Here is a 14,973-nt window from a genome sequence, read left to right as displayed (position 1 = left end):
AGTTCAGGGCTGGGCGTATTGCAAAGGAAGTACATCATTGTTTGACTCTTGGAGGAGCTAACTTCGCCACATCAGTTCCCTGACTGAGGTCAGGGGCGTAGGAACGGTTTTCCCTGTTCCTACGCCCCAGGAGGTGACGTTTTCTAATCCAGCTACAGCTTCATAGTAGTTTTACATAAATGGTCAGATGGGTTGTATTTATTATGTCCTAGGAAGATTTACCTTTTGGCCTTTTTTTATCCCACAACGCGCATGTAGCGCAAAGCTGGGGACATAAAATGACCCTCCGCATTGGGTACGGTGACCAAGGTTCAACTTGGAATTCGGTAGATAGAAGTTTTTGTATTTTTTTTCTTTTTCATTTCATTGTTTTGACTGAGAGACCAGTTTTGTTTTCAAATTTGTCCTATTTAGTGGTGAATTAATAGCAAAACATGTTCCTTTATGGAATTAATGCTTAAGTTATTTTCCTGGCAGTGTGTTTTTTAATATCACCTCAAAATACTTAAATGAAATGCAACAAATCCTGATAAAAAGTTTGAGCCATCCCATAGACATTACGAGAGACTTTTTCTGAATTTGTTTCAGAAACACTTTGAATAAATTTTAGAGAAAATATAATATTTATGATGATGTATTTACAAATATTATATATCTCCAAAATGTGAAAATTACTGTTTAAGTATAAATGTGTCGCTGGACACAAATATCTTTGATTTAGAAATGGTAAATCCAACTTGCAGTTTTAGGTATAATGGACATGCAAGATGCATCGCAGTGATTCGGGTATTTGCATTCCAATCACATCTGATTTCCTTCAATCAAGTCACAGGTAATATTGCTGCCAATGAAATCGAGTAATACCAGAGACATTTGAGATTGGATCCCGACGTTGATCGCTCAAATTTAATGAAATAAGTTATTGTATTTGATGCAATTTAAGTAATATGTAATATTGATGTAAACGGGCAACATGACTTGTTCAATCCATCAAACATGCCAATGCCAAGATCAATGATACCTGAATAGAATTGCAAAATCACAAACCACGCCTAAGAAATTATAATGGTAATTCATCATTTAATCACATAGATTGCCATTCGTTGTGTATTCTGTGACATTCATGTGATTATTTGACGTAGTACCAAACATTAGTATAAATGGAACCAGTTATTCTATTGCTGATCTAAATGGAGACATCTCTGTGTATTTAACGTCTTCAATATCTGAAAAATTGCTGGATGGGTGTTTAACCATATTAACTCCCTCACTCACGGGACATATGGTGATCACCTGGTTCTCACGGTTGTATCAAGAATCTTATGATAGAGGTCAGAATCTTTGATGTAAACGGAACAGTGACACAAGTTCATCCAAAACAGATTCTACCCAGACAGAGTCCAGTTATATATCTTGGCTACTTTCCTGAAAATGAAGGGAAACACTACATGACCCTAAATCCACCTGAACAAATTAAGAGTGGAACAGGTAGAATGGGCAAAGAGAGAGAGAGAGTCATTTAATAAATGTGCACATTGGTTTACTTGAAGTTGTTTCCCACCCGCAAATGCACCTATGACATCTAGGTACTATTCTAGTATTCCCTTAAACCGCCCATCGTTGTTTCATGTACATAGTCAAATCATAACTTTTGGCGCTCTCTCCTAGATCAGTTGCTAGGTCCGAAGTCCAATGGTTAGAGCTACCATCTCGATGCCAAGTACCAATTGCAATTAATTCCAACCCCCATACACAATGAATTAAAATTGGAAACATTACTACAACATGCATGTTATTTCAAACCAAATTAAGGATCAATATTTGGTTTTCTTTAAAACCCAAATTCGGTAATCACGGATCATCAACATCGGAATGGACAGTTTCAAGGAAAGGTCCATCCTTCTTGAATAAGACATAATGAATATAACCAAAAATACCATTTATGAAAACAAGTTTGAAGAATAAAATTATTCCTTTAAAACTTTCGAAAATATACTATAAGATCGATTAAAATATCTCTATATACAAGGCAATTATATGTTTATCGACTCTGCTTACATGTATACTGAACGAGGTAAATTTTTACATAAAAATGTAATATGATGTTTATTTTGTAAGAAACATTGCGATATCTTAGTTTTTGTAAATAAAGTCAATTTTTGCCAAATTTGTGACCAAAATGGATTTCGATTGTAACCCTAATATTCAAACCTAAAACTGGATTTTACATATTGCGTTAATTTTATACATATTAAGTTAACAATTGTTTTACATTTTGCGTTAATATTTTACATATAGCGGTATTTTTTACGTTTTGAGTTAAGTTTTTACATATTGCGTTAGTTTTTACATATTGTCTTGATTTTACATATTGGGGTTGTACAAGGGGTGTGTGTGTGCTCACTATTGAGAAAAGGAGGGGTGCACACTTCATTTTCACCCATGTGTGTTTTATATGTCTCATCTATTGAGTAACATCTTTCTTTCATAAAGTTTATGTTGAGATATGTAAAAGAGTATGATACCCATAGAAAAGCTTAAGCTTAATCAGCCATTGTATTAAATGGCTCAAAATATTATTTGCTTCCCCAGTTTAATTCCCCTAAAGTATTATCGTATCTCAGCTGATCTCTCTATCGCCCAGCCCTCCCCCAACCAGCGTCTACGACACCCGTCCTGAATTTGCTTTTGAGACGACCCCTCCTACCTGTTTCTTTTTACAGTGATAGTGAGACTCCATGGTAGTTACATCCTTAATAGTTTCAGTATTAAACTTATTATTTTTGCGTCAGCTATCGTTTATAATGAAGCTAAGTTTAAGTTCAAAATGGGCATTCAAAAAGTGTCATTTCTAATACAATATCATCGCACACTAATTTGCATAAAGCCATGGTCTGTTCCAAATAAGTCGCTTTGGACATAGAAAAAACCGTATTGCTCATTTCTGCACTAATTTCTCCTCAATAAAGTCCTTTTTCTACGTTACCTATCTACCTGCCACTGAGCCTGTAGTTAGGCCGAACTTAGTTTAACAGATGTTTCACACGTTGACATATTAACTACATGAATTGTAGATGTAAATGCGAAAACAATTCCGACAGTACTTTAGTAATCATTTTGTCATGGTTAACGTTTTCCCATCTGCAGCTGGTGTCGTCATTGTTATAAAAAAATATGTGGATTTATCTCTAATAGTTCAACTTGAGGTAGCCTAGTAGTTAAAGCGTTAGCTCGTCACGCCGAAGGTCCGGGTTCGATTTCCCACGTGGGTACAATGTGTGAAGACCCTTTCTGCTGTTCCCCGCCGTGATGTTGATGGAATATTCCAAACGGCGGCGTGAAACCCAGCCCACTCAACTGGAGCATGCTTTGGTGCAGGTGCCTTCTGCTTCGGTTTAAGAAACCATGCATCTGTTGCTGTAATGAGGGTGTTTAGTGGATATGGGGCCCATTTTTTAATCCGTTTATGTTATTGTAATTTTGTGCCTAGCTAAACCATCTTTCTTACCCATAACCTTTTGTCCGTCTCCACCTTCTCCGTTTCCTTCATGTTTAAATTGACAATGCGTAGCAGTTATTATAGCAGCCATAACTGGTGCTAAGAACATCCCAACCTATGGTAAGACTCGCAGCTTACAGATAAGCTCTGTGGTAAAGTTTGACTATTCCTGTTTCACCTGCACATTGAGTTACTGTTTCAGTGTTCAGATCTGACACAATAAGCATATTTGCAGGTGAAACAGGTTATTATGATGTTATACAAATCCTCCAACAACGCTTCAGGAACTCCGCCAAATCCTTCCTCGGATATAGAATGATCTTTTCCCAGGACTTTTCTCAGTGAGGCGATGGTGTTAGCCTGCGCCAATGCACAACGTGGACACACTTGCTAGTAGCTGTGTCATCCTGCTTGTGAACCCCACCCATATGCCAGGTGCACGGATTGTTGATCGGTACCACACCTTGAAACATTTGTCTTTCCATGTCGTAACATTTCTTTCGCGACAATAAATGTTCAACACTGATTGTGTATTCTTTGTGCCTCACAATAATATTCGCCATTGAGTATATTTGATAAATTATGAATGGTTGAATTTAAAAAAATAAATTTGTGTGTGATCTTATCACTAAGATTATATAGTAGTTTGCGGCTCCTGTTATGCTGCGTTTACACTAGGCCACGATTCGGATTATATTTTTAAGTCGTAACTTATCTTACGCGAGAGATCGCAGATCAAAATCGTGGTGATCGCAAGAGATAGAAATAGAAATAGGAGAAACCATCTGTTTCATACTGAAATCTGTCCATGAATTTCAAAGTGACAAAAACTTTCCACAGTGATATGACAACAGGGATGGCTTTTACTAAAATACTCTTCCTTTTAGTTCGAGTCACCAGCCCATGGCCTGACAGTCGTCGTGACTGTGGTCAGGGATAATCTACAGCATTCTATTCTCCATGCTGTGGTACAATCTACGAAGATTTCAAAGTACGCCTTACCACTTCGTCACATCAGTTAGCTGAAATAGATGTACTATATATAAGGTGATTCGTCGATTTATTATGTTTTTGGGTTAGGCTTTACGTCACATCAGCATTATTCCAGCCATATATTGAAGAGATCAAGTCTGCATTCATAATTTACACAACGGCCTTCAATGCCTTAACATGAAAGCTTTTAGTCATATAAACATACGCATTTATGACTTGATAATGCCGTTTTCTCGATGAAAAACAACTTATTTATGACTGTCGCGATACCAAATGATTAAAGTAACAGCTAGTGTAGCTATTGAATGTTATATGCGAAAACGATAACCTTTCGATAAGTTCGAATTAGTTCATAATATTAATTGAAAAAGCAAAAATATGCTTCATGTGTTCGAATGAAATATAACATCTGTCCTGTGGCAAAGTAGAACTTTCAGTCCTACCAACTTCCGGTTTGGCATGAACATGTACAGCGCTTACCGTCTTAGAAAAACCCTCAACTGTATGGAGGCCGCCATGGCAGTGAAAATGTGCGTCAATATTTGGGGTACTGTAGTATACTTCTTCAGGCTGATTTCTTCCAAACTTCATTAAAACTGATGGTGCAGTACCTGACAAATTGCACTTTTTTGAGGAATGGTTTCTTTGGCAAGATCACATGCCTGTATCATAATTAATTTTCCTCGTGGCTAAGTGGACTAAATAACCATGCTGTACATAGCGCTCCCCGATGTCTCGCTGTGCTGGGATAATCTACAACGTTATATAGTCTCCCTGGTACATCGCTGCCTGCCTGCCTGCCTGCCTCACGCTCCTAATTGCTCCTGCGGGTAACACATTAGAGGCAAAGAACCCTTTCTGAGCCACAGGGTAAGGTGTTGGGTCGCAGTTAGGCACAGGCCTTACCTTAAGTCAGTGTAACGAACCAAATTGATATGAAAATGTTCGTTATCAATAGAACTAGTTAGTTTTGTTTGTTTTCATAATGTACACCACTGTTGTTTGATTGGTTCCTCCTGGATGATAGACAATGGTGGCTTCAGAAAAAGGTAACTGGGGAGGGCATGGGTCAGTGACATACATGTGCAATGCGTTGTTTTTCTTTTTTTCAATATTGACCAATGTGGTGAGAAAGACCTGTTAAACAACATCACATCAACTGTGATTCCCTCATCTCAGTGAAGCATGTCCTGCTTCACTGTGTTGAGTTCTCCATCATAAGGGATAAATATTTCGGTGTCAAAACAGTTGGGGACCTTTTTGGTAAAGTTAATTATCGTTTGGTCATTGATTTTTTGAAAGAGATAGATTTGTTAAATGAATTTTGATATGTGTGTTGTATATGGTTAAAGTTTAATGGTTGGTGGTTCAGATTGTCGGCTTGGATTGTTGGTGGCTGTATCCTCAGAGGGGGTTGAAGGGGCGGTAAAATTGTTGTCCTCCTGGGAGGGTACGTAAGTCCCAAAGGCTTTCAGAGTGGAATTTTCTCGTGCCAAGTTTTTAGGCGTAGTATTTTTGTTCTTTTAAATTTCAGCTGGGTTGTCCTACAATTGCCAGCGGCTGATGGGATGGTGTGGGTCCAGCTGGGCTCCATGTGGGTAGCAAAAAGTGGTGTAGGTCCCCATGGTTCCTAGTATGGTGGTCTACCTTCAGTTGTTGGCGATCAGTGGCCCGTGTTTTATATTGTATTGTCTTCTTTGATTGGATCGTGTTTTGGCTTTGATCGCTGGTTTTGTATTTATATCTATGATTTTCTGGTGTTTTTACTGTCCATCGTCGACAGGTTTTGATCTTCAAAATGTTTTCACTTTTTATTGTATAAATTGTTTTCGGCAGGATATGGCTTAGATATTGCCGATGTGACGTTAAATATTAACTCACTCACTCATCTCAGTGAAACATACACTCAGCGTGGGTCAACAGTGTTGTCTGTACACACTGGCCGATCGCATACCAATATGGAGTAACGTAATCCAATAATGACAATGAACTGAAATTGCTCAGTATTGCTTTGTTTTCAAATAATTAGGATTAAGCAAGACGGTTATGAAACTGGTGCAGCACTGGTTACTAAACTGAAGGTAAGCCTCTGTTGTCCAGATTAATAAATGTCTATATTTTGGGTAATGGACCAGTTATTTCTGTTACTTTTTTAAAAGTAGTAAACAACAGCAAAGAAGAAACAAACTACTATGGTCATAATAGGTGGACTTTTATAAGGCTAACCCACTTATGTGAAAGAACTAGTGCTTTTGTATAATTTTAATTGAAAGTATTTCAGTGTTTCTGTTCATGGTTCATCAGTGCAGATGATGAAACATTGTGGCTGAGCTAGTAAATGATCATGGTGTTGATGGACCTTACCATTTCTGTGGTTTCAGTTTCAAGGTTTTCCATGTTAAAATCATTAGGCTACCAAAGCCAAGGATTGTATACCATAGAAATCTTTAACTGGCTCCCATTCTCAAAAATAGGACCAGTGAAGGTCCGGGTTAGGATTAACCTTCCGCAACCAATGCTTGTCGTAAGAGGCAACTAATGGTATTGGGTGGTCAGGCTCGCTGGCTTGGCTGACACATGTCATCGGTTCCCAATTGCGCAGATTGATGCTCATGCTGTTGATCACTGGATTGTCTGGTGCAGACTCAATTATTTACAGACTGCCACCATATAGCTGGAATATTGTTGTGTGCAGCGTAAAACTAAACTCACTCACTCGCTCAAAAATAGGCTTCATGTACACAATGCATTTAATAAAGTGGTCAAATGTAACAAACGTTACAATTGCCAGCAAACAAAGTCTGCAGTCTAACCCACTCAGCCATTTAAGTGCCTGACTCTGACAGAGTGGGTTTTAATCCCAGATTGAAGTGAAGGAATAAGCACTAGCATCTCTACTCTGCTGGGAAAGTGTAATCCGAAATATAACATATGTTACATTCGAACACTTTCTGAAAGACTTGTATTTAAAACTTTTGTTGATGGGAGCCATGCCCATTAACACTTGGGACTCAACCCCAAATGGTACTAGAATCTGTACTTCACAGAGAAAGTGTAATCCAAAATATAACATTTTCTTTGCTTACCTTGGTATGCCATGATGATAGCAGACTACCATAGTAAATTAGTTATTCTACAATGGCTTGGATGCAAATGAAGAAGTCAGTAACTTATACTGCAGTTAAATTTATGTCTTTGCAATTAGTGTTACTGTTAGACTAACATGTAGTCTCTGAAATGAACATATTTTGTTCCTAAAGTATATTCTTACAATGCGATAAAAAGGAGTCCATTTTAAGAAACTAAAACTGTTGAAGTATAGACTTGCGACTTATTCTAGATTTGCATGGACAGAATTAGGTATATTTGTTTCAGGCTCTGTATGACAGATTATGTACTTGTAAATTTGATAACTTGCACAACAAACTAATGTTGCTCTTTCTTCATTACAGGGGTGTTCAGATCATGTGATGTGCAGTTGGGAAGGAGATCTGCTGATGTTCTCAAAAGTTCTGTTTGACAACTGAAGAACGAACATGATATTCCTTATACATGTTTTGAGTGTGATTAGTATTGGAACTTTGTTGCCTTGGCGATGTAGCGGTGAGAAACTATTCATGGAGTACTTACTGAAGGCACAGTGTCAGGCAAGATGCAACAAACTGGTAAGTGGATTCAAAACATTCACAACCTGCAAACACACAAAATCAAGTATTATTCACATGTAATAGGGTCGGTGGGGTGGCCTAGTGGTTCACTCATTAAACAGAAGGCCTGGATTCAATTCCTGACAATGTGTAATGTCCATTTCTGGTGTATCCCCCCGTGATATTGCTAGAATATTGCCATACTCATTTTAATTATTATATCACTAGCAAGAGATGTTATGACTACACCTGAGATATATACTCTGCAAAAAAAGATAAAATAATATCAAATGACTTCCTCATGTCTGTGTGCATTGGAGTGGTAGGATAAAATACAGCCATAAAATACTGAAAAAGCAGGGTAAGCACACAAATGCAACCACATAGAAACAGTGAAAGCATGGTCATGACTGACAGAAGCTCAACACAACAACACCATCAGCTAACTACAGACAATCGAGTTGGCTCTGGCTGAAGCAAGGAATATTTGTTTATGGCCTGGCACCACTACAATACTGTGGAACTGTTTTGTCATAACTGCAGCACAGGATGGTCAGGTAGGTTTTTTTGCCACATACATGATAGACTCACCACTGACATCTACAGCAGTACCTGAGGATGGCATTAGAGTTCAGCAAAGACATTGAGGAACAGTTTATGTGCCACAAGTATTTGCCCCAGAAGACCAGTTCTTGTCATCATTCTGACTGATCAACCAGTGAAGGTCTGGGTTAGAATATTGATCTTTAGTAACCCATTCGTGTCGTAAGAGGCAACTAATGGGATCGGAGGGCAGGATGGTTCCCAATTGTGTAGATCGATGCTCATGATGTTGATCACTGGATTGTCTGGTCTAGACTTGATTTTTTTTTTACAGACTGCGCCATGATAGCTGGAATATTGCTGAGTGCAGCGTAAAACTCATTCTCTTCCCACAGAGGTTACTCCTGTCATATCTTCCTACGTAACCTCTGTTCTAATACAGCCATATTTCCCGGTTCTCGTAAAATCCCCTAGCGGCAAAAGATCGCAACACGAATTATCTCCCTTCTTTCTATCCAATCAGAACACGTGTTATATCGACTTACATTCAACTTGACTAACACAAGCAAATGTGAGGCCACAAATATCCCCCATCTGCCGGGGACTTGTGTTGATGTTACATACAAGACGTTTAATGGCTAGCTTGTCCGTTGTCAACGAGGGCGATGGAGACGCCACTGATCCGCCATAACATGACTGAGTTCTGTCTAGAAGAAACGTTTGCGCATCGCGCAGGGGAAGAGGTTTAGTTTTCTCGAAGTATACGGAAATTACCGAGGCCTTGCGAATGATCACTTTTGAAACAACGTTGCTGATTGCACAACTAAATCTGATTACCTCCAATCACGAGTCTTGAACGCTCACACCATGAAAGGGCCGTATTAGAACAGAGGTTACGTAGGAAGATATGATAGGAGTAACCTCTGTGGGAAGAGAATGCGTAAAACTAAACTCCCTCACTCCTGTTATGCTGAAGGATATGTTAAGACAGACCTGCTGATTGATCTTAGTAACATTCCCTTAAGGTTTTGGAATACAAACTGGTTTATAATTGATTCTTCTACTATCTCATACCACACATCTCTAAAAATAAATAATGCATTTCTCTCAATTATACTATCAGTCCTCAGGGAAGCTACCATATAATTTATTCCCCCCAAATATTACTTATTTAGATTACAATATATATTAAATTAAACAGTTCGAATGTATTAATGCAACGTTGCATTAAATTGACTCTCGCGCCCTCTACCGCCCTAAGATATTTTCAAGCGAAACCCATAGAGTTATCTCCATTGGAGCGCTCTTTGCGTATATCCTACCAATAACTTGTGATTGAAACCAGTTTGGCAAACATTGACAACATCTCATGCGACAGTTTTCGATGTATGGAGCAATTGTTTATACATTCCATATATAGCAAGTGTTCTCTGTTTGGAAGCTATTCACCTCGAAGTTTCAATTACTGATTTCAGGCAGGTTGTAAGAGATAATATGTCCTTTATTGCATCAACAGGAAGCTAAAGTGAGTGCATATGCACTGTTGTTTCATATCTTAATGTGACATAACTTTGACTACCTGCTAAACAAATTTTGTATGTTGGCTTTCTCTCTTTCCAAGCATCCTTATGAGATTGATATTCTTTAATATCCTGCTTTTCAGAACTATAATAGTGGCTTTTTATTTCTGTTTTGGGCCTAATCCATCATTTGTCTCTGGTGAAACTTGTGTAAACGGCATTTATCCTTTGTGAGTCACCCATGCACAAGGAACATATTCTCTGCTGTTGTTGCACCAATCTCCATCGTCTGCTGATATTTACCCCTGATTTTGAGGGTTCCTAAATAATAATTTATCAATTGCTGGCATGTTATAAATACATGCTGGAAGTAAAATATATACAGAGCCTTGGACAGAGGCCAGGTGTATCTATTTGCTTTAAATATGATGAATATTGTTATAGGTGTATGTTGTAAGATATATAGTTCTGTTTAATCTAAATGAATATTAATGCAGGGCTCCAGATAATTTTTCAACATCAGAAGTATGTACTCCTTATTTTACAATATAGGAGAAGTGGAAAATCTTAAGAGTACATTTAGAGTACTGGGTGCCTATTCCCGAAAGTGTCCCAGCTAAGACAGATCCTAACTAGTTAGGACAGGAGTTAGGACATCCTACTGTTAGGATAAGACCCATTCTCGAAACGATCCTGTCTCCTAACTTGAGCTACCGATCCTAGCTAGGATAGCGAGCTCTTCAGAAAGAGGGATAGAAAAACATTAATTAAGTTGGGGATTCCCCTAAATATCACTTAGGAAATAAACAGGAGTTACTTCCCCTATCAAGTTGGCCTTGACATTGAAATTTCACAGCACTGTGACAGTAAAGTTGTGATTAAAAAGGCCGAGAATAGGTAAGAACTGAACAAATCTCTTTTGTAGATCTAAAGAATATGTGCATTGCAACAAGTGTGTATATTCATTACCGATACATTGATAATGTATACACAAAAAACTCTTCTTAACTCATCAAAACTGTGTGCTGTTGTAAATTCAAATGTAATTTAGGTGAGTTATTTTGTTTGACAACGTCAAAATTGGTGAACAAACAATAACCACACCATGTTGACTTCCACTAAGATAGACTTAGGACAAGTCACAACCTATCCTAGTATTTGTCCTAAGTTAGGATATCCTAGCGCGCTAGGATATTTTTCGAGAATAAGGTAGGACACCTATCCCAGACCCTAGAAGGAAAGTTAGGATATCCTAGGGCTAGGATCCTTTCGAGAATAGGGGCCCTGAATGGAATTTAATGGAATATCAGTAACCTTGTGTTTCGTTTCATATATGCACCACAACATTGCCAGTCTTGTGTAAACAGGTAAATAAACAATAAAACAAATTGAAAACTTTTTTTAGATAAATACGTCTGTAAATGATTCTAACACCGTACACGTTTTCTAAATTATTTCCTACCGCATCGTGCATATTTTTTATCCGTACATACGCCAATACGGCCCTCATCTGGAGTCCTGTTAAAGAACCACTAAACTTTGTTTTTTGTTACTCTTTTAACCATTACATATGAAAGATTTGTGGTTAGTCTTATGCGGAACACCAAATTTATTCTTTAAAAACTTGTGGTTAATTAATACCGAGCGATTAAAAGTGGCCAAAAAGTCGCCTGCTTCCCTCTCGCCCGCCAACGACGAAACCACAGACAGGTTACGTAACTCTGTCGCCAGAGCACTGCAGTGACGTCATATGAGGAACGATTTTCAGTTAGTTGTATAGAAAATGTGTAGCACGCTCATCATTTTGATGATTTCTCGACATCAACGACAACATGCCGAATCGTTGCTTTGTCGCCAGTTGCTCCTAGGGTCGGGCGATGGTGTCCCCATGCACAGATTTCCACAGGACCCCGCAGTTCGTTGCTAAATGGGTTATGTTTGTGAGTGCGGTTTAGCGTTGTGGAAGCCTGAAACGATATCTTACTTGTGTTCAGATCGCTTCACGGAAGTTAAAGAATCAAAACTACTTACTAGTTGTAGTAAAATATGCATATGATTGATGACCATAAAGATTTTTATGACACAACTTGTAACATAACGATTTCTTCCTCGGAAGTGAGGTTGTGGTCGAAGTAACAATAATATTGTAAGTAGTATTATATTGACACCCACCTCGCTGCCACGAGAAATTGTTATGATATACGCTTATGTCATGCAAAATCCTATTGGCCATCAATAAAATACATATTTTACTACCAGTAGAAAGTAGTTTTGATTTTGTAACTCGGTGAAAACAAACCTAAATACCTTTTATCCTCAGAATGGCGGATGTTCCCGACAGGGCGCCGCCATTTTTAAAACTAAAAAAAACTGTTAGAATTAATGAGATTATAGTTTGTTTTCATCAAGTTAGAAAATCAAGACTACTTTCTACTCGTTGTTAAATATGTATTGGAATCATAACCAAACGGATTTTGCATGACACAACTTATAACATAACGATTTCTTCCACGGAAGCGAGGTGGGGGTCGAAGTCACAATACTGCACGATAAATTTCTTGCTACATTCCCATGGTTAATGTCCACTCACCAGTATGTAGATACTAGTCAATGTACGTCGTTATATTTGGTCTTATAATCCTAACTAGTTTATTATCACACTTGTATGCATTTTGAAATTAAATAAAAAGCAGACGATCTGCTGATACTTATAGTGAATTTATAACAGAACTGTAATATCTAGACATTTTATAGTTTGCCAATGTGAATCATAATTCGCACACCCACCCTAGTGCATGTTGTCTGTCTCATTACACTTCACGGCGAAAACAATGATTCTGTTGAATGCTACGACAAATGAATAAAAACAAAATGCAAATATTAAAATTAAAACAGATTAAAGTTATAGGAACAATATCAGGCCATTACCTTGTTCGAGGAATGTATCCATCAATATCCACAAAACTGTTCCAAATGATGTGTCTTTTAACAATTTAATATACGAAAAAGTGATAAATCTTTTCAGGTATTGGTGTATAGTCTCATTGGTCACCCAAGATAGCACACCTGGCAACTAATTGCATAATGTCCGCCTTTCTTTAAAAAAAGTAATTTAGTTAGCCAATAATGGGCAATCAATCAATGTATTGCCGGTTAATCCTTTGAAAGAAGGACGTTGTTTTTATGCAGACACCGACACGACAGAGTGTATTCAGTATAGATTAGTAAATCTACATACATAAACACTACCTTTTGACAATTCCGCTGTGTAAGATAAAAGTAATTAATCAATCAGCGTGTTATCGGTTAATCCTTTGATCGACGTTTATAATGTTGAATATTTACTCCAGACACAAGAAATGCCAAATGGGAACCTTTGTCGGGTAATCTAAGTGTGTTACCACTAATTATACCTGTTATAAATTCATTAACTGACCATCAAGTGAATGATGACAAATAACATGTGTAGGTTTATACCACCTAACACGGGTTACAACGAGGGAGTATTAATTGCTGTATTGCATGTGAAAACTTATGGGCCGACACTGTTTTGAGAATACAAACAGATTTTTACATGACATGATTAAATATCGAGGTAAAACAACACAGAAATGGGATCAATTTGGATCAGTCATTATACAAATAGGGCCTAACGACACCAATCGATTTTGACAGAATCGTCTATGAAAACAAGTTGTAACTCGGAAACTAGGCAAAGCATGAGACAAAATTAAATGACAGTAGATTGTGAGAACATAAAGCTTTCATTTTCCACAACAATTGTCACGATTTCAGGTTTATACAAGCCTGTAAACACGATAATTTATCCCCTAAAATGTAGATGAATTCTGTATCGGCTCTCAAAGCTATTCCTCATATGACGTCACAGAGGCGCGCCGCTCTGATTGGTTGAAATTTCGTTCGCGGGTGAGAATTGTGCACTGTTGTCAAAAAGGTCGATTTAAGTCAATTAAAGGTCGAAATGAGTAGTTTTAATGACGGGGTTTCATTTATAACGATGCCAGTTAGTGATTTATGTATTTGTACCCCCTAGGGTTTATGTGACCTTTAATGGAAATGTTGGTTCAAGCTAATGCATAATTTACAAACTGCTGTCCATTCCAAAATGATGTTTTACGTAATGCAACATTTAAGCAATAGAATGAATGTTTCAACAATGGTTTTCCAACAGTAGTTATCATTCACAAAATTCAAAAGACACCACCTCTCTTGCATTGGGAATAATAGCACCATATTATGTATCTGGAATAGCTGATGTTGAAAAAAGTGAGGTTTCCCACTTTGCAAATGTGCAGTTGTTTTGGATGATTGGAGATTATTTGTTACATATTTGGTTATGAATTGTTTAAAGTGAATATGACTTTGCTTGAAAATCAGAACATTTTTGTGTGTGATGCTAGTTAGTATACAGGCTTTATAGCAATGATTTAATAGTGGTTGGATTGTGTCCGTGATCATTTTGTTTCCGGAGCATATCTAAAAAATCGTTCAATATCTTTCAACAATATTGGTAGAAATATCAAACAGAACCTAAAGTGGTGCCTTTTGCTTATTACAGATTTTTGTCATTTTTATTTTTCTCGATTCTCATGGAAACGTTTTGTACTTAGTATCAAAAGGGAGGAGTGGGCTTTGTTTCTAGAGAACACTACTCTCAATATCTTTCAACAAAACTTGGTAGATATATCAAGAGAACCTAAAGTGGTGCCTTTTACTATTTACAGATTTTTGTCATTTATATTTTTCATGA

At 37.6% G+C, this 14,973-nt stretch overlaps 1 protein-coding gene across 1 annotated transcript in view; it reads left to right on the top strand.

Moving 5' to 3' along the window:
- Positions 1-7,949: 7,949 nt before the first annotated feature.
- The window catches only part of LOC124272352 (vascular endothelial growth factor receptor kdr-like), a 462,777-nt gene continuing 455,753 nt past the window's right edge, over positions 7,950-14,973 (top strand). The window contains exon 1 of the mRNA XM_046707526.1: positions 7,950-8,157. Within this exon, the coding sequence (XP_046563482.1) occupies positions 8,029-8,157 (129 nt within the window). The 5' untranslated portion in view covers positions 7,950-8,028. The remainder of the gene's footprint in view (positions 8,158-14,973) is intronic.

This window comes from Haliotis rubra, unplaced genomic scaffold (assembly GCF_003918875.1).
Source record: "Haliotis rubra isolate DU_JTF1 unplaced genomic scaffold, ASM391887v1 Scf169, whole genome shotgun sequence".
Taxonomy (NCBI): domain Eukaryota; kingdom Metazoa; phylum Mollusca; class Gastropoda; order Lepetellida; family Haliotidae; genus Haliotis; species Haliotis rubra.
This window is presented reverse-complemented; position numbering and strand designations above follow the sequence as displayed.